The 27,415-nt window shown below is 43.4% G+C and overlaps 1 protein-coding gene across 1 annotated transcript in view; it reads left to right on the top strand.

Annotated features, from left to right (window-relative positions):
• The window catches only part of ST3GAL3 (ST3 beta-galactoside alpha-2,3-sialyltransferase 3), a gene marked incomplete in the record, with an annotated part of 186,073 nt that overhangs the window by 16,341 nt on the left and 142,317 nt on the right, over positions 1–27,415 (top strand). The window contains 1 exon segment of the mRNA XM_072419309.1: positions 17,032–17,176. Within this exon segment, the coding sequence (XP_072275410.1) occupies positions 17,056–17,176 (121 nt within the window).

Raw genomic sequence — 27,415 nt, 5'->3', positions numbered from 1 at the left:
GCTCTATTGGATGGAGTTCTGGTGATTGTGGAGCTATGCTGCAGGAAGTAGCCATCAGAAGATGGGGATACTGCGGGCATAAAGGGATGACAATAATAGGTATTTAAACTATGGTCAGGTATGGGGGGGATGTGCCAAGAAAAGACCCCCCACACCATGACACCACCAGTCTGAGAAGGTGATAAAGGGCAGGATGGACCCCGTTTTCACCATCTGAATATTGTAAAAGAAGTCAATAGCTCAGTGGTTAGCCCTCCGGCCTTCGCAGCACTGGGTCTCGTATCTCGGCCAGGACAATATCTGCATGGAGTTTGCAGGTTCTCCCGTGTTTGCATGAGTTTCTCCGGTTTCCTCCCACATTCCAAAAACATGCAGCTAGGTTAATTGGCTTCCCCCCATATTGACCTTAGACTGTAGTAATGACATATGACCATGGTAGGGACATTAGATTGTGAGCTCCTTAGAGGGACAGCTAGTCACATGACTCTTTGTACAGCGCTGCGTAATATGTTGGCGCTATATAAATACTGTTAAAAACCCATCAGACCAGGCAACATTTTTCCAGACTTCCGTTGTACAATTTTAGTGACTTTGTGTGAATTGTAGCCTCAGGTGCCTGTATATAGCTGACAGGTGTGGCCCCTGGTGGGATCTCCTGCTGCTGTAGCCCATTTGCTCCAAGGTTGGACGTGTTGTACATTTAGGGATCTCTTCTGCAGGATCATAAAGTATATTTGCAATAAGAAGCAGCTGAGCTGCAGTTGCTGATATGGTGGCCCTGGTGTAAATAGGAAACATAATATTGTAAGAAATGTATTACTGCCATGTGATTGGCTGATCAGATATTTGGGATAGGAGATGATTGGGTGTACCTAATAAAGTGGCCGTTGTACATGCATAGGAATAGATACATGTGTTAAACATGCGTGTTGTATGTTCAGGGCAGAGGCGTGTACAGCATATACATTACATACGTGTGTTCTGCGCTCTCTTCTGGTTGTCCATCACTGATAGGAACTGATAGGAAAAGCAGATTTCTATATTCTTAGATTGCTCCCTTTACCCCTATGGGGTCCCAGGCTCTATGGATGATCTGCCTCTGCTCCCTTTACCCCTATGGGGTCCCAGGCTCCATGGGTGATTTGTGTTTGCCCTGTGTTTGTCTCACTCACCTTGTGTGTGTTTTGGTAGTTTCCTATTGCAGTCCTTATCAATGTCAATGAAATGATTCAAGGGGCCAAAGCCCCCCCCCCAATACTGGTATAGAACAATACTCCCTACAGCACTCAGCCCTTAGGTCAGACCGATCCCATAACACTTTGTTTTTGTCAAATTCAAGACCAGCTCCAGGAAACCCCTCCTCAATAGTGGAGCTGTCCCAGCGCACCACCCGGCTGTTACTGAAAAGTTGGGTCACAATAGAGGGGCTGCCATCCACCTACAGCTTCTACCAATCCAGCCCTAAATATTCTGTGGAGGGGATGGGGATAGGGGGTATGTGAAGGGTGGTTTTGCTGGTCTTATTTCCTTACCCCCTCAGGCTTTCCCTTGTGCGTTCTGCGCCCTCGCACCCTCTTTCCTAAGTCACTTTAAAGCTGCGGTCGCGGGCACTTTCCATACTATGCAGGATCAGCAGTCCTGCGTTATTCAGGGGGACACAATGGACCCCATCATAACCCAGAAGTCAGATGGCCAGAGAAGGGGGGGGGGCCCAAGGGGTATAGAAAGTTGCTGTTACACCCCCCGACCCAAACTTCTGCTTTACTCTTTCAGTGTGGGGCCCTACTACAAGTAAAGTTTTTATTTTTTAATAAGCTTTATTCGTCATTTTTTTGTGTTTGGGTAATTCTCTTCTGATTTGCCAATGTATGATGCAAGAAAAAAAACAAATTCACTTTATTGCCCCCTTGTTTTCCTTCGGACATTTGTTGTTCTGTCTTCTGTCTGTGCTGTGATTTCCATGATCAGCATGAGGAATGAAGAAACAAATCTGCCCAATTCATTAAAATTCATGACTGGGGTGTCAGCACCAACCCCATCCGTGCAAAAAAAGAAAAGTTTACACTTTATAAATATTCTTCTTGTAGTTCCCCCGGTGAATCTGGATCTTTATATTTTAGTTCACCTGATCTGGTGAGATATTGCGGTCTAAATTGCACAGCTTGGTGTCAAAATCTCGTAATTGCAGAGCGTACTCCAGTCAGTGTCAGGGTAGTTGAAATCTCCCATGAATAAAACACTTCCACTTTTTGCTGCTTTTTCTATCTGTGCTAGTAGTTGATTTTCTATTTTTTCCTTAGCACTGGGGGGCCTATAGCAGACTCCAATCATTAATTGTGTGCTATTCACCCCCACATTCACCTTCACCCATAATGCCTCAACCTCATCGCTTGTTCCATCCGCAATTTCTTCTTTCACATTCACTTTTAATTCACTTCCCACAGACAGAAACCACTACCCTTTCCTTTGACTCTTGTCTTTACGAAAGAGAATATACCCCGGAATATTGACAGCCCAGTCATGTGAAGAACAAAACCGGAATTCAGCAATACCAACTAAGTCATAATGTCATCAAATAACTCATCATTCCCATCATCATACTCATTCTCCTTCTCCTCTTCTGCTTTTCCTCCTCTCCATCTTCATCCTCCTCCTCTTCATTATTCTCCTCATCATCCTTTTCATCATTCTCATTCTCTTCCTTCTCTTCATCATCCTCCTCCCCTTTGTCATTCTCATCATCTTTATCCCGCTCCTCATCTTCTTCCTCCTCCTCCCCCTCTCCTCATCATTCTCATAATTCACCCCTTCATCATTCTTATCCTCCTTCTCCTTTTCTTTCTCTCCATCGTCCTCCTACTCATTATCATCATCCTCTTCCTTCATCCTCCTCCTCATTATTATCCTCATCATCCTCTTGATCATCCTCTGCTTTATCATTCCCATCATCATTCTCATCCTCCTCTTCATCCTGTTCATCATCATCATCCTTTTTCTCCTCTTTATCATTCTCATCCTCTTTCTGCTCTTCCTCCTTTTCATCTTCATTGTCCTCCATCTCTTTATCCTCCTCCTATTCATTATTCTCCTCATCATCCTTTTTATTATTCTCATCCTCTTCCTTCTCTTCATCATCCTCCTCCCCTTTTTCATTCTCATCATCATCATCCTGCTCCTCATCTTCTTCCTCCTCCCGCTCTTCATCATTCTCATCATTCACCCCCTTCATCATTTTTATCCTCCTTCTCCTCTTCATTCTCTCCATCATCCTCCTCCCCATTATTATCATACCCATCAACATTCTCATCGTACTCGTCTTCATCATTATCTTCCTTCTCTTTATCATTCTCATCCTCCTTCTGCTCTTCCTCCTGCTCTTCTTCCTCTTCATCTTCATCCTCCTCCATCTCTTTATCCTCCTCCTCCTCCTCTTCATTATTCTCCTCATAATCCTTTTCATTATTCTCATCCTCCCCATTCTCTTTATCACCCTCCTCTCTTTTATAATTCTCATCATCATCCTCCTCTTCATCCTCCTTATCCCCCTCCTCCTCTTATCTCATCATTTTCATCCTCTTCCTCCTTCATCATTCTTATCCTCCTTCTCCTCTTCATTCTCTCCATCATCCTTTTCCTTCATTCTTCTCCTCCTAATCATTATCCTCATCATCCTCCTCTACTTCATCATTCCCATCATCATCCTCCTCTTCATCCTCCTTCTCCTTCATCATTCTCCTGCACTTACATCGGCCATTCAGAGTCCTCCTCACAGTCACAGTGCTTTCTGATGTGTATGAGGAGCCAAAAAAAATGACAAATACTCCCTGACACCCTGATCTCCATTAACACCACCGAGAAATCGCCGGCAATAAATGTGATTTTATAACGAGTCGTTGATTGAGCTGCCAGCAAGGACAGCGATCAGGCAGATAAGAATGCTTAGATTAGGAGGGACGTCGCCTATTCTTTTCTGCAGTAAAGGCCTGCCTGATGCCGTATTTGGACTTTAGAGATCCATTCTTTCCTTCCTTGTGTTGAGTCAGTCCCCATATATCCCTTCTATCCTTTGAAGGCTACAATTCATGCTCCATTCAGATTGGCTTCATTTGTAGCCACCCCATTGTGCTGTACAGAGCTGAGACTACAAGTGTGACCACACCCATCCATCATGCACAATGCAAGGGATCATGGGACATGGAGTTTTCCTGTAGGCAGGAAGGTGACATTGCAGCTGCTGCCCTCTAGTGTTCAGCCAGAAATGATTCTGATTGGCTGCTGGTTGGCTTTATCTAATATTTTCCTGTTAGCTACCAGTCGGTCCAGGTTCTTCCCTCCTGTAGTAGTACTGCGTATTGATGTTGGGTTTGCTAGAGAAACCATTGGGCTTAGCTGGAAAGATACTGATAGGGAACAATAGTAATAGGAGGATGAGTGAGCGAAGAGGCGACCTTATCAGTCTACTGCTGCACCCTCACTGTCTATTCAGTACATTGGAGATGGGGAGAGGACAGCTTACAGTCTGTAACTACTGCTAGACATTCACTTTTAGAGCTCTATGTATAAAACAGTGAATCTGACATTCCTTCAAACATTCCCTTGTGGGGAATCTTCCAGGTCCAGGTGTTTCAATGGCAGTAGTTGATGTCAGATTCCCAGTTTTATAAAAACAGATTCTTTAGATGTATACTTCATCTGACAAACAATTGATTTCTTATCACCTAATCTATATGGAACAATCACCTGCTGCTCCCACCGCATCAAATCCATAAACAGAACAGCCGATCCCTATCAATGTCTGATTGTTTTTTTTTTAAGTTAATAGGGAAGCCCCTTTTGTTTTGCTTTTTTACTTTTGTTCCATTTAATATTGTTTTTGAATCTGTTAAAGACTCTGCATGGTGTTGGTGTCATTCACTTGGCCATGGTGTGTAGCAGTGCTGTGTAGATTTCAGAAGTGGATGGACAGGATATAAAATGGCTCCACCAATGTATTATTAATTAACAGGATTTATATAGCGCCAACATATTAGGCAGTGCTGTACAATACATAGGGGTTGCAAATAATAGACAGATACAGACAGTGAGACAGGAGGAGGAGAGGACACTGCCCCGAAGAGCTTACAATCTTAATTATAAAGTATCTAGAGAACTGAAAAGAGAGGCAGCAGAAGATGAATGGTGGGAAGGCTGTGTATGGGGTAGGTAGGTGGGAAGGCTGTGTATGGGGTAGGTAGGTGGGTGGGAAGGCTGTGTATGGGGTAGGTGGTGGGAAGGCTGTGTATGGGGTAGGTAGGTGGGTGGGAAGGCTGTGTATGGGGTAGGTGGGAATGCTGTGTATGGGGTAGGTGGGAAGGCTGTGTATGGGGGTAGGTAAGTGGGTGGGTGGGAAGGCTGTGCATGGGGTAGGTAGGTGGGGAGGCTGTGCATATGGGGTAGGTAGGTGATAAGCCTGTGCATGGGGGGTAGGTGGGTGGGTGGGAAGGCTGTGTCTGGCCTAGGTAGGTAGATGGGTATGCTGTGTCTGGGGTAGGTGGGTGGGAAGGTTGGATAAGTCTGGCATGTATAACATTTCTCTATGTAGCACTTTGCCCTGTGGCTTTGCATCTTTTGGAAGTTTAGAAAGTTGTCCGGCTTATGATGTTATTTTCACCATGCTGAGTATTATTTGGGCATTCTTTGTTTTGTATAATAAAGTTTTATTTAGAGGAAAAACAGACAACAAAGATACAATAAATACAAATCCCATTCATGTGTTAGGTGTGCGTCCTCATCTATAATGTTTTGTACAATAAATGATTTGTCTTTGTGTTGGTATGCATTGGGGGTGTTAATAATGAGGAGCTGCAGAAATAATTATAAAATGATCATTTATTATCTTTGCTGTTATTCTGCTCTGTTGACATTTCCAGCATGGCAATAACAGAGCCGGATATTAAAATGATTTCCTGATTCTTCACCTGTGAGAAGTGATTAGTTACATTGTGTCCACATTCCTTTCTAAATCAAAGTGCCACATGGTACAGATCTTTCATATGGATGATGTGAGATTCAGCAATCCCAGCCAACTCGGGGTAATCATGCAGCATCGCGCCTGGTCAGGAGAATACAGATTGTGCAAGAGGTAAAGGTGAACTCCAGCTAAAATTTATTTAGGTGACTCAATCAACATACGTGCAGCAGAATAAAACTGATGCACTGCTTGCCTGTATTACAATACTTAACTGTATTTATATAGCGCCAACATATTACTCAGCGCTGTACAATAAATAGGGGTTAGAAATGACAGACAGATACAGACAGTGACACAGGTGGAGGAGAGCACCCTGCCCCGAGGAGCTTACAATCTAGGAGGTGGGGAAGTATCACACAATAGGAGGGGGATATGGAATGGTGGGGAAGTAGTGAGGGATTAGGAGACAGAAGAAGACGAGTAGGTGAGGGGGAAGCGTTGGGTTTTGAGGAGCAGAAAGTAGGAGCAAGCCGAATAGGACAAGGAGACCATTCCAGAGAGTCGGGGCAGCTCTAGAAAAGTCTTGGAGCCAAGGTTATGCACATAGAAGTAAATGCTATATATTTATCACACAGATGGCTTAGTCGCAGGATTTGTATTATGCCCCAATGGCATTGTGACCCAGCCGTACAGTAATCCCCCAAACTATTGGGTGGTGCTCCCAGCTAAAGGGTCTTTTTCCTTCAACTTCAACTCTTTAAGACTGACAGATTTCCGGTCCCCTGCCGAATTGAAGCGTAGCCTTTCCTAAGCACTGCACCGCTATGGTATAGGGAACCACAGAGCATAGCGAGGACCTAAGAGACTTCCAGGAGTGTTAGTTTCTCAATGAGAAGTTTCTCTTTATTACAGAAACGCTCAGCATTGTAGGAAGCAGGACAGGTAAGCATCGGGTTAATTCCTTACAGGAGACAAATTGACCGTGATTTATAACAGCTCTCCATTAGGAGACAGAAGAAGACGGGTAGGTGAGGGGGAAGGGTTGGGTTATAAATGAGCAGAAAGTAGGAGCAAGCCAAATAGGGCGAGGAGACCATTCCTGGGAATCGGGGCAGCTCTAGAAAAGTCTTGGAGCCAAGGTTATGCACATAGAAGTAAATGCCATATATTTATCAGTCAGATGGCTTAGTCGCAGGATTTGTATTATGCCCCAACTGCATTGTGACCCAGCCGTACAGTAATCCCCCAAACTATTGGGTGGGGCTCCCAGCTAAAGGGTCGTTTTCCTTCAACTTCAACCCTTTAAGACTGACAGATTTCCGGTCCCCTGCCGAATTGAAGCGTAGCCTTTCCTAAGCACTGCACCGCTATGGTATAGGGAACCATAGAGCATAGCGAGGACCTAAGAGACTTCCAGGAGTGTTAGTTTCTCAATGAGAAGTTTCTCTTTATAACAGAAACGCTCAGCATTGTAGGAAGCAGGACAGGTAAGCATCGGGTTAATTCCTTACAGGAGACAAATTGACCGTGATTTATAACAGCTCTCCAAGACTGGAGAAGGGAAGAACCTGGGTGATCCAGCAAATCTGGAATGGATTTCTTAAAATAATTTCTTTAATGCTTTTTACTCCTGGTCCAGATTTATTTCTGGTTTGCTGGGTCACCCAGGTTCTCCCATGATAGTCTATCTTCTCCAGTCTTGGAGAGCTTTAATAAATCAGGCTCATTGCCACTGTGATCTGCAGTACCTGGTAGGGGAGCGCGTGAGACAAATGGAGGAGGATTTGGCTCATTGTGCATTTTATGAGGTTTACAAATCAAACAGAACAATAGGATTTATGAGTTCAGACTGTCATACGGGAGCATTTAGTTGTAGGAATCTGTATATACATTTCTATATATATATTTCTATAAATTAAAGCCCAACTCACATTAGCACATATTAGTGATCAGCCACATACATAACTGTTTTATTCTGTTTGCGATATATGGGCGGCACCAACCCTGTATTTGTTGCCTTTGCTGCAGAGTTTGGCTTTTATGTTACCTGGAAAAATATAAATAAATACAAATAATTCTTATACTGATATCACCAGGAATTGCCATGTAATGTATGTATTAAACTTATTAAACATTGTATTAAACTTGTATTAACAATGTATTAAACTTATTATAAATATTAATTCACCTTTATTCATGACACATTGAATGTGAATGAAGTTGTTTCCCTGCCGGTGATATTTCAGTCTCCGGTGTTTTGCTCGCAGGGTAGATCTCGGTGTTTGCCCTTCTTCCAGGTTCTGACATTTGTAGTGTAATTGAGTTGGATATTGGCGGTAGTCTGTACTGGGTGGATATCGGGGGCATTCTGTACTGGGTGGATGTTGGGGGGCATTCTGTACTGGGTGTATATCGGGGGCATTCTGTACTGGGTGTATATATCGGGGGCAGTCTGTACTGGGTGTATATATCGGGGGCAGTCTGCACTTGTGGATATTTGGAGCACTCTGTATGGGTTGGATATTGGGGGCAGTCTGTACTGGGTGGATATCCTAGAACATCTTTATTCAGGTATTAGAGTCTCCATCTTCTCCCTTGTCTGACATGCCGGCTGAGAGATGACACAAATATACAAATCCCGGGGCCTGAGCAGTTTTTGGTACATTTTGATCACTGGGGTAGAGAGAAAGACTGGGGAAATACCTCCTCCTGCCTGCAGCACACTAATGACGACATCCCTACTTAAGCAAACTCACTGACTGCTGTTCATTTTTCTCATACATTACTGAGACATCCACCTGAAAGGATAACAATACTAAAGCACAGATGGTCCAATCACTGTGCAGTGTTCATGGGAGCTTTAAATATTAATAATAGAAGAGCCTCTTATAATGAGGGTAATCCTGCAGCCGTCCAGGTGTTAGTCATGTGACCTGGGAGCCGGACCGGCTCAGGATTACCCTCATTAGGCTGAGATCTGAGGCTCACATTCACTTTTCATGTTACCACATTGGCTGCACATTGAAGTAAATGTCATTTTTATGTCCTATTCAGGTATTTCTTGTATTGGATAAATGTAAAACGCAATCACAACTTTAAAGAGCCGTTACAGAAATATACGTGAAATCCGAATATCTGATCTGACCAACACCAACAAATTAATCTGACCAATAAATATTTGTACAATAGAAACTATGAATGTGCTTCATATCAATTAATGATCAATAGAAGAGCCATTATAGTTACTAATAATAATAAACAGGATTAATATAGCGCCAACATATTACACAGCACGGTACATTAAATAGGGGCTATAAATGACAGACAGATACAGACAGTGACACAGGAGGGGAGGACCCTGCCCCGAAGAGCTTACAATCTAGGAATCTATTTTTTGATTGACGTCCTCCTCTGCAGCTTCGACTCCCTGTGCATTGTATGGATTGCAGTCTCTGTACCCGTAGGGGTGATTAGTGCAAATCGGCCGAATCTGTGTGACCTTCCTTCCTCCAGTGCAGCTTTTTGTTCTTTTCATGAGCACTGGGGAGGCTCTCCCTGTGTAATCAGCCTCTCCTGGTGAAGGAAACGTTAGATCCATAACAGTGTGCAGAAGAATTTAGCCATAGAGGTGCAAAAATGCAACCAATTTATTTTCCTGCAGAGGAATATTGATGAAAAACCATTATTAATGCAGTATTTATACCATAGTTACATAGTAAGTCAGGCTGAAAAAAGTCCAAGTCCAACCAGTAGGGAAATAATCATATCCTAGATATAAAACCCTGTAAGACATAGTTGGTCCAGAGGAAGGCAAAAAAAAAACCCCAGGTACGATTTGCTCCAAAAGGAAAAAAAATTCCTGATTCCATGAGGAAATCGGATGTTCCCTGGATCAACAGTCACTGTGATTTTTACATTAAAGCCTTAATCCCCAGTTATATTCTGTGCTTCTAGAAATCATCCAGCTTTTTCTTAAAGCAATCTATAGAACTTGGAAGATTACTAAGCTTCGGTGATAATCTGTTTATCAACTACAAGGGTTCAGTCTCATGCAGTTTGCTGCATTCTGAGCAGCATGGTGGCTCAGTGGTTAGCACTCCGGCCTTTGCAGCGCTGGTTCCCACGTTCTAAACTCAGCCAGGACTCTATCTGCATGGAGTTTGCAGGTTCCCCCTGTGTTTGTGTGGGGGTACTCCCGTTTCCTCCCACATTCCAAAAACATGAAGTTAGGTTAATTGGCTTCCCCAAAAATTGTCCTTGTCCTGTGATAATGACATATGACTATGGTAGGGACATTAGATTGTGAGCTGCATTGAGGGACAGCTAGTGACCTGGCTATAGACTTTGTACAGCGCTGCGTAATATGTCAGCACTATATAAATACTGAATAATAATAATAAATTCTGAACTGCAGACACCATAGAAATCTAAAGGATTTCCCGGCACTTCTGGGAAAATTTTTTACTAAAAATAATTACTCTAATGTAACACTAATCAGATCTAAAAGAGATCCCAGAGTGATACAATGTCACAATATCTCTGCTAATGTAATATATTACTTCTCATAGAAATCACATTGTAACGCAATGGGCCTGAAAGCTCTCCAAGACTGGAGAAGATACACTTTCATCAGTGAATCTGGGTGATCCAGCAAACCTGGAATGGAGTTTTGTAATTTGCTATTTGTTAGCAGTCATGGATCAGATCCATTCCAGGTTTGCTGAATCACCCAAATGAAATCCCATTCGCCTGCGCGTTAGTTACATCTTCCCAGCACAGCCAATCAGGATGGCCAGGGATTGTCTGAAGGAGGAAAAAGAGAAGGAAGATGGAACGATATGCTGGGGAGTAGGTAAATGCCCGCGTGTAATGATCAATATCTCCCAGATATTTTTATTATAATTGTCATCCAGTTTTTATATAGCCCAAGCATATTACGCAGCGCTGTACAAAGTCCACAGTCATGGCGCTAGCTGTCCCTCAAAGGAGCTCACAGTCTAATGTCCCTACCATGGTCGTATGTCTTTATCACAGTCTAAAGCCAATTTTTAGGGGGAAGCCAATTAACCCAACTGCATGTTTTTGGAATGTGGGATGAAACGGGAGTACCCAGAGGAAACCTACACAAACACAGGGGGAACCTGCAAACTCCATGCAGATGTCCTGGCTGAGATTTGAACCTGGGACCCAGCGCTGCAAAGGCCGGAGTGCTAACCACTGTGCCACTATTGACCACTTACCACCACACACCTATCAATCAGCTCTGTGCTTAGCCTGATGATCGATGTCGCCTTTCTGTCCTGACAGCCAGTAGACCGGAGATTACATGTCAAAGCATGGAAATTCCCAAACAGCGTTCACATTAATAAGCAATATTCATTCTTCTAAAAGGTTTATCCTAGATTTGTATCACATGAATTGTTAAATCCTCGACCAGTAACATACGGGCCCTTTAGTTACAAGACGCTTCTGACTTATTCTATATCTGTGACTGTAGCCAATGTTATAGAAATCCATTTTCAACACAGAAATGTTTTCGGCTGGGTGGGAAGAAGCTGTATGTGGGTGGAAGCCCCGGAATTGTGACCCGACACGGCCAAAAACAGCCGGGTGGTTACTGAAAGTGCTGGGTGGTGCCCGGGGTGAATACTGGAAATAATAATATCCATTAAAATCAATAGAAGCATTTACCAGCGTTTTTGGGCGTTTTCCATTTTTATTTTATTTTTTAAACATTGCAAGCCACGTTATAAATAGCGCTCATAAACGTGCCTAAATTTACGTCCTGGTGTAGATTAGCCCATTGGAATGCATGGGAATTTCAAACATGGGCTTTTAAAGCCTCCGGTTAAATGCTGGGGAAAACGTCCGTGAGGTCTAATGCATGAAAAATGACAAGGCCAATACTTATTAAATTAAAGCGCCGTGTTCGACCAGATGTCGCTTTGATCAGGACTGGCGGAGTTACATTCTGGGTGATACATTGTAATACTCAGGTTGGTACATACTAGATATCACCTTCCTACAGGTGTGTGTATGTATGTATTATTTATAATATTTATATAGCGCCAACATATTATGCAGGGCTGTGCATTAAATAGGGATTTAAATGACAGACAGATACAGACAGTGACACAGGAGGAGGAGAGGACCCTGACCAGAAGAGCTTACAATCTAGTAGGTGGGGGAAGTATCACACAATAGGAGGGGGATATGGAATGGTGGGTGAGCAGTGGGTGAGCAGTGAGGGTTTAGGAGACAGAAGAAGACGGGTAGGTGAGTTGGAAGCGTTGGGTTTTAACCTCCATGGCGGTATTCCCGAGTGTGGCTCAGGGTTCATTTTCAGTACCTAAAGCGGTAACCCCAAGCCACACTCGGGGTGGAATTTTAAATGGGATTGGAACGCTTACCTCGTCGCCATGTGCTTGGGGGGTCCTCCAGCAATGTAACCTGCGGCTGGGAGGTGGGAGCAGGCAGGAAATTTAAAATAATAAGTATTTTTAAATGTACCCGTTTGACTTTTAAAAATACTTACATAATAACGCCAGGGAGGTTAGAGGCTCTTTTAAATGAGCAGAAAGTAGGAGCAAGCTGAATAGGGGGAGGAAGACCATTCCAGAGAATCGCTGTCTGTATCTGTCTGTCATTTGTAACCCCTAATTTATGTACAGAGCTGCGTAATATGTTGGCGCTATATAAATAATAGTCATAAATGTATAATAATAATACCAATAATAATAATAGAATATTCATTGTTTATGAAGCGCAGAGCTCCGTGCCCCCTCCATGCGATTCAGCCAGGTTACTTCTGCTTTGCGTAATAAATCCAAACAAACCGAGGGAATCAGACTTTTCATTGTAAGTGAATCCTATCCTGAATTCGGTCGCCAGCTTTGTGCCCTTTTCAGGTCTGTCTGAGGAATAATGATGGTGCGGTGCCCAGGTTTCCGTTTTGCAGATGGTTGGTGAAAGTATTGGTTGGATGCCCTGCAGAGTGAAACCGCTATTATAAGATAAACAAACATACGTGTTTGGCTTGTTTTGTGTGCACTGCTCCTGGAGCCGGTCCCAGCAGATGGGTCCCGGTGTCTGTGTGCCACAAGGAGGAAGCCCCGGGCAGACAATCCTAACTGGGCTCAGACTATGGGCAGGGCTGAGTGCTAAACGTATGAGGGCCACCCAGGGACCCCGGAAACTTCACCCCGATGTAGTGACAGCACCAACACCCAGCTGATGAGGTGACTAGTCGATGATGCTCTGATAAGGAACTAAAAGTTCCAGCATGCTGAGAGTTGTAGTCCAGCTTGTGTGAATCTGCAGATTTCTTGAACATTTCCTGCACAGAGGTGAGTTTTATCCTTGCAATTATTTTGTTATTACTATTATTTAACAGGATTTATGTTGCACCAACATATTACGCAGCGTTGTACAATATATAGGGGTTGCAAATGACAGACAGATACAAGAGGAGGGGAGGACCCTGCCCCAAAGAGCTTACATTCTAAGAGGAGGGGAAGTATCACACAATTGTGGGGGGATATGGAATAGTGGGAAGTAGTAAGGGGTTTAGGAGATGGATACTTCCCCACCTCCTAGATTGTAAGCTCTTCGGGGCAGGGTCCTCTCCTCCTCCTGTGTCACTGTCTGTATCTGTCTGACATTTGCAACCCCTATTTAATGCACAGCGCTGCATAATATGTTGGCATTATATAAGGTAGGTGTATCAGGTAGGTGAGTGGGACATATGCTATGCAGGGATTTGTGTATCAGGTAGGTAGGTGGGGGAGGAGCTGTGGAGGGATTTGTGTATCAGGTAGGTGGGTGGGGGAGGAGCTGTGGATGGATTTGTGTATCAGGTAGGTAGGTGGGGGAGGAGCTGTGGAGGGATTTGTGTATCAGGTAGGTGGGTGGGGGAGGAGCTGTAGAGGGATTTGTGTATCAGGTAGGTTGGTGGGGGAGGGGCTGTGGAGGGATTTTGCGTATCATCGGGTTGTCAGCCCATAAGATAGAAATTAGAGCGGAGTGCATTTCTTGCACATGAACATTTTCTGTATTTGCAGGGTCTGTATGGGATGAAGCATTGGTGAAATGTCTGAGTATTGCAGAGCTGTGGTTGGGTAATGAGTCAGGTTTGCTTTAATCCTGCAGCAGCGTGTACTTACCTCTCCGTTGCATACATTTACATTTGTGTAAGCTGGCATTACATGCTGCAGTTATCATGGCAGTCAATGTCTGATGCTGGGTCCAATGACAAGGATACAACTTCGATGTTTTGACTTTACTTGCTGCATGCTTTTTCCAGGTCTGTGGCTCACAAAGTGTTAATGTCTGGGTGATGGCGGCTGTGCTCTTACATTTGGCCGGTGCTGCCTTCTGTACTGGGTGAGAGTTTGGAGAGATTTGCAAATCTTTGTGCTGTTGTCAGTGGGTAAGAGGTGAAGTATCTGATGCTTTATGGGATTTGGAGACAGCAATGTCCAGCAGGGACAAAATAGTCGAACCCCGTCATTGTCCACCTGGGGGGCAGTTTTAAGCAAAATATAAAGTGGGGCCCCACATGCACAGCATTCCTGCTCCCTATACCCTTGGCTTTGTGTCATCTGCCCCCTCGGGAAAGAGAAGCAGTTGCCCTGTTTGCTCTACTTTAAACCCACCAGCAATGGGTGCAGGTTTGATTACCGGCCCCCTCAGATCCCTCAACCCAGGCCCTTAGGAAACAGGCCACACATGAGTGAATCCATGTTTAATCATCCCAGGTGAATAAAGGTGATCAAAGAACAGACATTCACAGATGTATGGGAAGAACATCTCCGGCAGCAGTAGTATACACATCGTGAAGTGTGTATGATAGACAGGTTCTCTTTACATCAGAGTTCTGAGACGGTTCTGCAGCTTCATCCTCCAGGTTGATGGAGATCAAATTCACCCGCTTGGCACTCAGCAATTTCCGTTCTTTCCAATATATTTCAGCATTCAACCCAGAACATTTTTTAAAGTGGATGGCAAGAAAAAGGCGTGTGGCAGCCGCATGAAGTGTCCCAACCTATAGGTAACACCCAAAAACATCTAGGTGGTTTCTGATAAGTGCTGGGTGGTGCGCCCAGCTAAAAGGCTCTGGGGAGGTCACTGGATTTATAGAGACATCAACAATGTAAGTGTTACCTAATGTGCAGTTATCACACCGATCACAAATAATCTGCACGTATAATTCTAAATGATGACTTCCAGTGCTCTGTATTACAAAGACACTTTGTACAGCCGGATTTGTATGCTGTGGCGGTTATATTCTTCAGGTTAGTAATTATGGTGATAATGTAGACAGCCAAAAATGTAAAAGCTGCAACATCTGCACGTGTGGGAGAAATAAAGCTCCATTCTGTGTATAACAGACCTTAGATCTGTCTCCCTGCCAGATTTATACTCCTACATATTCATCTATTATTATTTCACAATATTTTTTTATAGCTCCGACATATTCCGTCATGCTGTACAATAATAGGGGTATTATTCGACATCAAAGAAGGAGAAAAGAGACAGGTTTTTTTTGGCAATTATATTTTAAACAAAATTCAGCGAGTATGGTGATAACAATAAACGATTTATGAATGACAATGATGCGAATGCGCAATCAAAAAACAGTGCAAAGTAAGGCAACACGAGATGTTATACTAATAACCAGCTGAAGGAGGCAATTAAGACAAAACGCCGTGGAAAGTTGACCAAAGGGATCCTTTTTTTGCAGGACAATGCACCTGCGCACACGTCCAACGTTGTGGCTGCCAAATAGAACACCCTGGGTTTGGTCCACCATCCCCCCTTCTCACCTGACCTGGCCCCTTCGGACTATTATCTGTTCCCGAATTTGAAGAAACACCTGAAGAGGCAACATTTTGAGTACATTTCTGACGTCAAAGATGCTGCTGAGAGCTGGTTTGCGGCCCAACCAAAGGACTTTTATTTGAACGGTCTAGAAAAGCTGCAACTATGTTGTACCAAGTGCATCAGTCTCAGGGGGGAATATGCTGAATAAATGTGTTATTTCGTAACTCTGACTCTCTGCTTTCTGGGCAAAGCACCCTCAGCACCCACTCATATAGAGAGAGTCAGAGCAACTGTATAACAAAACATAATAATAGACAGTATCATAAATAAAATATGGTGTCACTATATAATAAAGGTAACCTAACAATACACAAAAATATATATATATAGTTGAAACTAGGATAGTAAAAGTCTTCTTCATGGAAAAATAAGACATCCCCCTGAAAATAAGACCTAGGGCATATCTTGGCATTTCAAAAAATATAAGACAGTGCCTTATAATAGGGGAAACAGGGTATGCAGACTGTACAAATTGATTGCTTTGTAAAACAGTAAATAGTAACGCTGGTCAATTAAAGAATTCGTGAGAAGTGAGTTGCTTGCTTGAATTAGATTTGCACAATAAGATTTAATACCATGGGTAAGTTGGAATGTAACCTCACAGCAGATGAAATTTTGAAGTTAATAAGTAGGTCTTCGTATATGTATGAAAGATTCAAACCACTAAAATGTTGTGGAGGTGAGAATACTAAGTGGATAAAGGACACCTGGTGCTGGTTGCAGCTAATGATCGTGATGCAGAGAAAGGCAACTGGTGGATAGGACAAGTGAGAGGCTACGGGCGCAGCCATTCACATACTGTGAAAGATATTCAAGACGAGAGATAAAGGCGTATACAAGGAGTTTGGTGATCCCTGCAAATAATAATGCGATTCTGATCCACCCAGGGGTAATATTTCCCCTATTCTATCCTCCTGGTTTAATGCAGGAAGCATGAATGTTATACCCGGGCCCTTGGACATTCACTGGGCTCAAAGCTTGTGTGTAGCTTGCCTAGTGCATGATCCGGCTTCTTACTATACAGATTGCAGTGCTCTCCCCAGACCCATTTTGCTGGGAGGTTGGGTCACAATACCGGGCTGCTACCAGCCTCTAGCTCCTGTCTGGGCTGAATATTGGGTTGTAGCATGCAGTTGGACTTACTCTGTTCCTTGGACTGTGACAAGTTGCCTACTTATCATGATTTCTCTTTGGCGCAGGTCGTGTAGGAGCGTGGGAATGCTATGAAGATGGGAGTTTTGGTATTCATGAGGAACTTGCTGCTGGCTCTTTGCCTCTTCCTGGTGCTGGGCTTTCTGTACTACTCCGCCTGGAAGCTCCACCTCCTGCGCTGGGAAGATTCACGTAAGTACCCTCTTCTTCTATTGCCCCCACACTTTGCTCCTTTTCTGGTCAGTAATCTCCTGCCCTAACTTCAGGCTGTGTCTATAGGTAGCATTCCGTACCCTTCTTCTTGGTCTCACCTTTCGTGAATTCCATGATTTTCCCACTCTGCAGCTGATGACATTCATTTTACCCCAGCCCATGATGGCTGCCCAGACACAGGAAAGCTGGGAGGTGAATCAGTCCTGGTGTAAATACCTGTAATACCTGGACAATTGTTAGGGGGCAGTATCACTTGGTGCATAGTTGCAGGCAGCAAACGTTCTGGTGGTAATACCACACTCGCGCAATTTGGCAAAATCCAATTTCCTATAGGCTCCAGCTGCTTGGAGGACACTGCCCATCTGGTTACATGTTTGGGTCCTCACCTGGGACTTATTCACCTCTGTGACCAGGAAAGATTTGCTAAGAATCCCAAAAACGTAACATTGGATCCTTCCCATGCTTTAATAAGTTTCAGTACATTTCAGGTGCCTTTGTTGCTTTCCATATGCTTTTTAATGCATCGCCAGGGAATTTGGGGGAGGGTCCAGAAATCCGACGCACGTGGAAGTGTCAAATGCTGGAGGTGTCAGACGCTTGGAGCGCCTCCTAGTTGCTTGATTTGGAAGCAGAATAATGGTCTGTTACCTCTCCCAGGCCCTTGGGGGAGATCTCAGGGCTGCAGATCTGTTTTGCCCATAACCCCCGGTCTCCCTTTCTGTTTGTAAAGTTTTATTTGCTCTATATGATTACAAATTGAGAGGAGAAGAAACCCCCCACATTGGATGTGATGTCATGGAACTTTAATTTGCACAGCAATACCTGAAAGAGACCAAACCCTGGCCTGCTAGACACCACCTGTATCCCAAATTGCTCAATTGATCCTTTAATTACCAACATAACAAGGCCTCCTCTTCCCTCTTCCCCAGAAGCTCTGTCCCTTTATCAATCGCTAACATTTTCTCTAAAGCCCTCAAATCTCCTTATTCCATCCCCAGATCCAGTGTTTGTCATCCAGGGTTCCTCCAGGGGGCGCTAGGGGTTCCCTGAGCAATGGGCATTTTGTTCCTCTCAGGTCAGTATAAGTGACCCCAATGATCTTTTTGGCTATCTGTAAGGGTGACATTTTTTCTAATAGCCAGCATGTAATCAAAAGCCATCTAATGTAAGAGGAATTATTCGCTTGGACCTCCACACTAATGTACTGTGACCTGTGGATATAATAATTATAGAGGCAGGGGCATTGAAGACCTGAAAGTTATTTCAAGGATTCCCCAATGGTAAAACTATCAGGGAACACTGCCCTTATCAGAAGCTCCAGCTATTTTTCCAGGCTGCTTGTATTACAGCTCCCATGCACCTAGCACTGTGGCGGTGATGCCGCCGTCCTCCTGTCTGTCATGAGAAGTCAGGAGCTGTGTATTTTCTCTGCATGGCCAAGGAGGTGAGGACATGAGCGCAGGTCTAGCAGCCCAGAAGTAAAGTAGGAACTGTCGTGATGCAGGAAAGTAAAATGAGATTTGCTGGCTTTACAACCAAAAAAATCTAAATTTATGGACCATGCTGAGCTTATAAAAGGGAGAGCAATGCAAAGTAGGCTATTATTATTAATACTAATCAGTATGTATATAGCACCAACATATGACGCAGTGCTGTACGTTAATAGGGGTTGCAAATGACAGACAGTGACACAGGAGGAGGAGAGGACCCTACCCAGAAGAGCATACAATCTAAGAGGTTTCTGCCCCAGTTTAATTCCCCCCCGGGGCTGAAACAATACAATTGCCAGCCTTTCCTAGAATTCAGAAATGGCTGCCAGTAAATTGTCATTTCTCGGGACTTGGATTGTTACTTCTGTAGCATGGATTCCGCTCTGATTTACAGCCTGTAGTGAATTTCATGCAGATCTGTAGCTGACTCCAGCACGGTGATGCATGAAGAATAGACTTGGTACATTATCTCTCCTTAATGTCTTCTCATCAATCAGATTTCATCACTTTTATCTCCGACCTATAAATCGCCCTTTAAAATCTATTCAAATGGACACTGCCATCGTGTGCCGGAATAGGGGAACTACACTGCGATATTTTACACTGTGCAATGATAAATGCGTTTTGTGTAAGAGAAGAAGTGATATTGAATTATAATTTACAGGGTAAGAAGTATTTGCAGTGCCTGATCCGATGCCTAATCCTTCACTGAAAGCTGAACTGACAGGTTCTAATATTTATGTAGTCAGATATATTTTATGCATGATGCTGTAACTCCTTAGTGTTGGCCTGATAGGATTATTTATTTATTGTATTTATGAAGCGTTGACATGTTCTGCAGCAATACAGAGACCATAAAACCTCCCGTGCTGGCAATCCTTTCTCACCCCTCTAGCCACACACGTGTATTTGGGTCAGAGTGATGGGAAACCTGAGAACTCCAACAATCGTTGAGAGAATTGCAGGGATAACCCCTGGTAGGAAATGGACCCAGTGCTACAAAAATACAACATTCACCATAATAAGATCCCATCTACAGGCTTCAAATGAACCACAAAGAATGTGATCATGTGACTTTGTATACATTGACGAACATATCAAACTGGAAATAGATGAAAGGGGAAACAAAAAGAAAAGGAAAAGCAACTCATAATGTAAACCCTGCATTATGTGCATAAATTTATGTGTAAAATATTTATCTATTGAGGCACAAAGCTTAAAATAAATTAATTTGGCCTGACCTGACCCACTTTCTGTAAAACCTCTCCTTGTCCATGTGAGACAATATTGTGAGAAAGAAAAGTAAATAATTCCTAATCTTTGCACTGTCTGGATTCACGTCTCAGATAAAAAGCAATTATTATTAAACATGACTTATATAGCGCCAACATATTACGCAGCGCTGTACATTATATAGGAGTTGCAAATGACAGAGGGATACAGGCAGTGACACAGGAAGAGGAGAGGGCCCTGCCCCAAGGAGCTTACAATCTAGGAGAGTATGGAATAGTGGGTAGTAGTGAGGGTATAGGAGACAGAAGAAGATGGGTAGACAGGCCATGGGATCAGAATAACACGAGTGTTTGCAGCCTCCATGCTTCCTATAGTGAAGCGAGCTGGTGAAAGTCACCACAATCTCACGTGTTTTCTGATTAGTTCAGTTTGGGCCGTTCAGAAACAGAGGGATCCAGGGAACATTTTCAGCATCGCAGTACAATCAATCAACTTCATGGGCTTGTGATCTAACAAGCAGAAATGTTCATGGTATCTTCTATTGCTGACATCACTTCTTGTATCAGGATCAGCAGCCTGTTGTGGGAGCTGCTCATAATATCTTGTATTTATATAGCGCCAACATATTTTGCAGCGCTGTACAATGTCCTAAATCATGTGACTAGCTGTCCCTCAGAGGAGCTCACAATCTAATGTCCCCCCTTAGTTATATGTCATTATCACAGTCTAAGGTCAATTTTGGGGGGGAAACAATTACCCAAACCGCATGTTTTTGAAATGTGGGAGGAAACTCAAACAAACACAGGGAGAACCTACAAACTCCATGCAGATAGTGTCCTGGCCGAGATTCCAACCTGGGACCCAGCGCTGCAAAGGCCAGAGTGCTAACGACTGAGCCACCATGCTGCTCATCATATTGGCCATTGAGCTGCCTATCTGATTGTCACAGATTCCCACAAGTCCAGGTCACCTGTGCCTCCTTCTTGCTCACCTTCCTTGCAGCCCCCTACAGCCAGCACCATCTCTGCCTCTGGATCCAACACTCTGAATACTTCCTGCTCCAAGTCAGGTCATTCCCTGTCAGCTGCTCCCTTACCTCAGAACCAGAGACCATCCCAGGAACAGCACTCCCTCTGCTGGTGGGATTGATGTCTGTGGCTCTCTTGCCCCTTCTTAAGGAAGTGACCTGGCAACAGGAAGTTGCCTGAACAAGGAGTTCCTGTGGCTCTGCTTCCAGGTTACTGTTGTTTATCTCTATTGTTCCTGATTCTCAGTGTACCGACCCCGGCTCGTTACTGACTACTCCTGCTTGCTGCCCATCCTGACCTCTTGTTTGTTTCCTGACCATCCTTGTTCCCTGCCGGTCCTGACTTTTGGCTTCTCTGACTACCCTCCTGGATTTTCCTTTTGTACTACGCTTCAGTCCCTGCTTGTTGCATGGGGGGCGCAACCTGTCAGTAGCTTGCCGCACATCATCCTTACCTCTGGAGGCTCTGGAGAAGACCTAGCTACTGCTTAGACCCTGCGCCCTGTGCACGTCTCCACCCACAGGCTGGGTGACACATAGGTCCACCACTTTGCCTTGTGGAGCCGTGACACTGATAGACTGGAAGCAGTCAGAACCTTGGAAGGAAATGAATCCTGGACATTGCTGCTGCAATACTATATTGCTGGTTACATCATTCTATGGAAAGATTGTAAGCTCTTCAGGGCAGGGTCCTCGCTTTCTCCTGTGTCACTGTCTGTATCTGTCATTTGCATTCCCAAATTATGTACAGCGCTGCATAATATGTTGGCGCTATATAAATTTCTATATCACAATATAGTAACGGGACTTTTAAGGCACACTTTTTAAATAAAAAAATATGACTTTTGTTCCATACAGTGTAAAACATTACACAAGTAATTATAAAAACAAATTTTCATGTATAATATGGTCTCGTATGATTAGATGGATTCATATCTCAACTCAAAGTGTCCCTGGTGATCCTGCCATGGAAGTCTGTGGTTAGGTGCGTTCTTTTTACAGGGTGATAGCACTTTGCTTCTTTCTCCCAAGTTCCAATCCTGTGCGGTCACCCTTCACACACTTGTGGGGCTGTATTTAAAAATAAAAAAAGTAATCAGACATTCCCTGGAATCTTCCAGGTCCATGTGTTTCATTGACAATAATTGTTTATCACCCGTGAATATTTGAGTGAATGTCAGATTTCTTGTTTTATAAATAGAGATTTTTAGAAATTCCAAGCAGCTGGACCAATGCATTTTTGCACATGTGCAGTGTGCTTGATTGATGAAGCCATCCCTGGAGTGCATGTAGACAAGAAGTGGCTGCATAAAGGAGTTTAGCAACTTTGAGGTGTAAGGATGAACATAAGGTGAATAATAAAAGTTACTCACAGAGAACACTATGGGGTATACTTATAAATTATTCCCCTGTAAATTCAATAAAAATTTGTCCAATCATTTATCAGAACACATAGAATTTCCTATTGTGACCGCTGTGCACTTTTGACGATTGGCCACTAGGTGGCAGAACAAGTCAGTGTTTTAATGTGTATTTAAATGAAAAATGTACAAGGATTTGATTGGCTAGCAGCTAACATTCAGTCGAATTAACAGGGGGATAATTTATAAATCTACCCCTGTATGTTACCCACTTAGGGTTTGTGCGTTATTGTTTTACAAAAGTGACCTCATTAAAATGCTATTCTGTGCTTCCCATGGTTTGGTAAATCGTGATGGGATTGGAATAGGAAATGAGTTCCCAACAAGTTTTCCTAGCATGATAACCCAATAATAATACCTGCATAACTTTGCCCTAGCCCTGTTACCCTGTCCTTAAAGAGTGAAATCTGCCCCGGCAATATATACAGGAGAGGAGTGTAGAAGGGGCAATATGTGTGGAAGAGGAATTCCAAGGATTTGACAGAAGTGATCAGAAGTGATTATAGTAATATTCTGCACATTGCTGATAAAACCCTTCTGTACAAGCAGAGCAGTCTATGATTAGTCTCAGATCTATGATAAGTAGAGGTAGATGTATTTCAATTCTCTGATATCTGAGCCCTGGCAATCATGGCGATGAGTATCCCTGGCAGAAGGAAAGGTGTACGAGGAGGAGATCCTGCTTGGCACAAAACGCTGCCTTTCATTTCATTCCTCCTTTGAATTTGGGGTGAGCCGGCCCCGCCTGTCCCTGTTCTGAAAATCCAATATTATTCATTGCCTGCAAAATATTGATGATTAGCATCCGCGATTAATGGCTGTTAGACCATCAAATCCGCCTCCTCCTTCTGTCGTTATGGTGTCTCCATTAATTGCTGCAGACATCTGCTGCTCATTACACGCCGTGGAATGTATCTCTGCTCCTTCTTTTTCCTTTTGTAGTCATTTAATCAAAGCTTTCGGCAACTTTCATCATTGTCAGAGGGAAACTCTGAATGAAAATAGTTCATTTCTTTTCCTGGGGTCTTGTTTATCTCAGCGAGGGGCCTGGGATAGTGGTGTGTGCGGGGATCACACAGCATAATGAGGACACCATTAATCCCGGATTTAGGGCAGCTCTGGGTCCATTTATCCCAGGTTGGACATTGGCCAGGTTAAGTTTGAGGAGATGATGTTTTGTCTTTTCTCCAAAGCCATATATTATACCTTATTTATTATTAAACAGGATTTATGTAGCGCCAACATATTACAATAAATAGGGGTTACAAATGACGGGAGAGGACCCTGCCCTGAAGAGCTTACAATCTAGGAGGTGGGGAAGTATCGCACAAAAGGAGGGGGATATGGAATAGTGTGGAGTGTTGAGGGCTTAGCAGACAGAAGACCCCTCATCTCCAGAACATTAGGGGTGAGGGGTTGTGTAGTCCAAACATAGATTTATAAAATACTACAGTACACATCCCTTACATGTGTGGCAGCCAACACATGGCATCACAGGTCCTTACTGCTGCACAAAATATTGCTCACAGCAGCTACGAGAGAGCTATTTTGTTCGGCGGTACTGTTAGCCCAGAGTGACTGGTTCTAAGGGGTCCGACCATATCTCCTTGGGCATCATTCAGGCAAGAAGAGAGCCGGTGCTGTACAATGCAACGAACTGTGTGCAAGGAACAGTGCTGGCAGAAAGAAGAGTAATGCATTAAAATTGGAAGAATTCATTTGTATATATTTTTACAGATTGGGCCCCAGTTCACAAAACGGACATTGTGGAATTGGAGAGAGTGCAGAGAAGGGCAACAAAACTAATAAAAGGAATGGAGGAGCTCGGCTATGAGGAGTGATTAGCTGAACTGAATCTATTCTCCCTTGAGAAGAGACGTATAAGGGGGGATATGATCACCCTGTATAAATATATAAATGATACATATAGAGAACTCTCTTCCCCATTATTCACTTTAGGATCATTACAAAGCACAAGGGGGCGCTCTGTGTCTGGAAGAAAAGAAGTTTAAGCTCCGGATAAGGAAGGGATTCTTCACTGTAAGGTCTGTGAAAATGTGGAATCGGCACCCTCAGGAAGTAGTTTCAGCAACTACTATAGATTGCTTTAAGAAAAAGCTGGATGATTTCTAGAAGCACAGAATATAACTGGAGATTAAGGATTTAAAGTAAAGATAACAGTGACTGCTGATCCAGGGAACATCCGATTGTCTCATGGGATCAGGAAGGAATTTTTTTTCACCTGTTAGAGCAAATTACACCAGGGGTTTTTTGCCTTCCTCTGGATCAACTATGTCTTTAAGGCTTTATCTGGGATGCCTATTTCTCTAGTGGTTAAATTGATGGATTTATGTCTTGATGATATAGTTTGTTGGTTGGTGGTGTCTTGTGATCTGAATTCACTACGGTGCTGCTGCTGAGTTAATTTGTAATTACAGCCTTCTTAAACACTTAAACACATTTGGATCAGTTTCTGGATTAATCTCTGCCAACCAGGTGCAGTTACCTAACTCGTGATCTCACCCAAACAATAGCCGCGTTCGCTTACCCTGGGATTGCCCAAAGCTAAGTGCCAAGCTACGTCAGACCTCCTGCCCTGTTCTGTTTGTCTTATGGTGAGTCAGCAGGAAAGCCCAAAACATTGGCACCGCTGTGGATTTAAAGCAGAATAAAATCATTTCTGTCAAGTTGTGAGAATGTCCGCTTGATTCATGGTAATTGTCTGTTTTATATGAATGTCGGTGAAACATTCCATTGAATGCTAATTGTCAGGGTCTGTCTTCAATAATAACATAAGTACCCAGTGCCGCTCCCTCCCGTGCCATTCTCTGTATAAAAGACATTATTTTGGGATTCTTGACATTTAATTTTGGACTTCTTGTAGACTTTTGGCCATTTTTTTTTTCTGGTGGGTTAATCACCATGGGATTTTCACGGCATTCTTTATACAAAATTTAACATTATTACAGTTTAATAATTTATTCAAAAATACATATAAAAAATGATTTTATAAAACCAAGTATGGTGTCCAATAGGGTTGGTCGGTTATTTTGTAGATAGGCTTATAGATCAAGCCTATAATTACAAATATGATTGATGCAATATCTTACATAGATTTGCTAATTTTTTTTTATTTACAGGTTTTCATAACTTACTTCTATCTTCACCTTACTTCATCTGCAATAGCTCACCGACCAAAAGCAGCCAACACTTTTAATTCCAGATGTAAAAGTATGCAGCACCAACTCACAAAACTAGAGTAGAAAACTAATAAAAGCTTTGATCAACAACAAATTGGTTGCTCCATTTTTCTTAGCGTATATTAGCGCCCTATATTATATTTAGATGATAAGGCTATATATATATATATTTTTTTTTTTTTTCAGATCACCAGTGCACATATGAATATTACAAATGACCTATTCCCATAAATATCAATTAAATGTGCAGCTTGCTATTACCATTCCAAAAACCACTAGATCACCATTTTGAAACCCCTAATTTCAATAAGTATGTTTTGTATCTCACCTTTAGAGAGTATCAGTTGGTTCTCAACCATTCTTAAAATAAACAAAAAACATGAGGTTACAAATTACCTCCATTCCTATTCTACACGTATCACCTCTATAGTAATAGATATAGGACAATATTCTTTACCTGCCGATCCTAGTCATAAATTTGATGCATTAGTCATATTCTGATGTCTAATAATAAAACCACAGATAATAGCCTACATCATATAAACAGTTCCCTATCTGGGCACCGCTCAAACAATTTACTATCTGATTTAAACTACCAGTGACCAAATGCAATGGTGGTAAATAGAACCATATTGGAATCCAATCACAGCAGTCAGTGGAGGGATAGTTTGCGTAATGTTTTTACTACTTCCATTGCCCTAGGAAGACCATAATAATTCATTACAGTAGATGTTTATATACCCACATGTGTTTTGCTCTCAGCTCCTTCCTCCCGCCATTGACTTGGCAGCCTTCATACACCCCTCCAAATGAAACATAGGAACTGCATAATCACTGATGGAAGGCAGAAGTAGGTGAGCAGCAGAGACACATCGGGGAGAGCCGAGCTGCTGAGCCACTTCTGGGAGGGGGAAGCTGGGAGAGCTTAGCTGTTAAGCCACTGCAAGTTCAGGGAAGTGGGGAGAGCTGAGCTGCTGATCCACAGCAAGTTGGGGAAAGTGTGGAGATCTGAGTTATTTCCAGGAGGGGAAAGCTGGAAGAGCTGAGCTGCCAAGTCACTGTTGGGAGGGAAATAGCAGGGAAGTTGCCACACTGACTCACTGCTACGAAGGGGAGAAAGAGACTCTGAGCTGTTTGGTAGAAAACAGCAACTGCATATTCACTGTTGGAAGACAGAAGTAGCTGAGTAGCAGAGACACTTCCGGGAGGAGGAAGCGGGGAGAGCCAAGCTGCTGAGCCACTGCTGATAGGGGGAAGCAGGGAGAGCTGAGCTGCTGAGCCACTTTTGGGAGGGGTACTCTGGGAGAGCTCAGCTCTTCAGCCACTGCAAGTTCGGGGAAGTGGGGAGAGCTGAGCTGCTGAACCATTTCTGGGAGGGGAAGTGAGGAGAGCTGAGATGCTGATCCACAGCAAGTTGGGGAAAGTGTGGAGATCTGAACCATTTCTGGGAGGGGAAAGCTGGGAGAGCTGAGCTGCTGAGCCACTGTTGGGAGAAAGATAGCAGGGAAGTTGCAACACTGACTCACTGCTATGAAGGGGAGAAAGAGAATCTGAACTGTTCATCACTTCTAGAAGGAAAGGAACGCGATCTGCAGTGTCACTCCAGAGTGAAATGAGCTGTTCAGCTGCTGAATGAAGGGTGGACAGGAGGAGCTGACCTGCAGAGATAATACCTTCAGTGACCTGAAAAATTGGAAAGGCCATGCGTCTGCAGTAATTAGACAAACATTTACTCTACGGTTATTCAGCTGCATTGGTAATTGATGGCGTATTTACTCCCTTACAGAGTTGGTTTTAATATACCTTAGTGTTCTCTTTAGCCCCTTCTAGCCGGGCGCAGCACCCGG

This window comes from Pyxicephalus adspersus, chromosome 8 (genome assembly GCF_032062135.1).
Source record: "Pyxicephalus adspersus chromosome 8, UCB_Pads_2.0, whole genome shotgun sequence".
In the NCBI taxonomy this organism is placed as follows: domain Eukaryota; kingdom Metazoa; phylum Chordata; class Amphibia; order Anura; family Pyxicephalidae; genus Pyxicephalus; species Pyxicephalus adspersus.
This window is presented reverse-complemented; position numbering and strand designations above follow the sequence as displayed.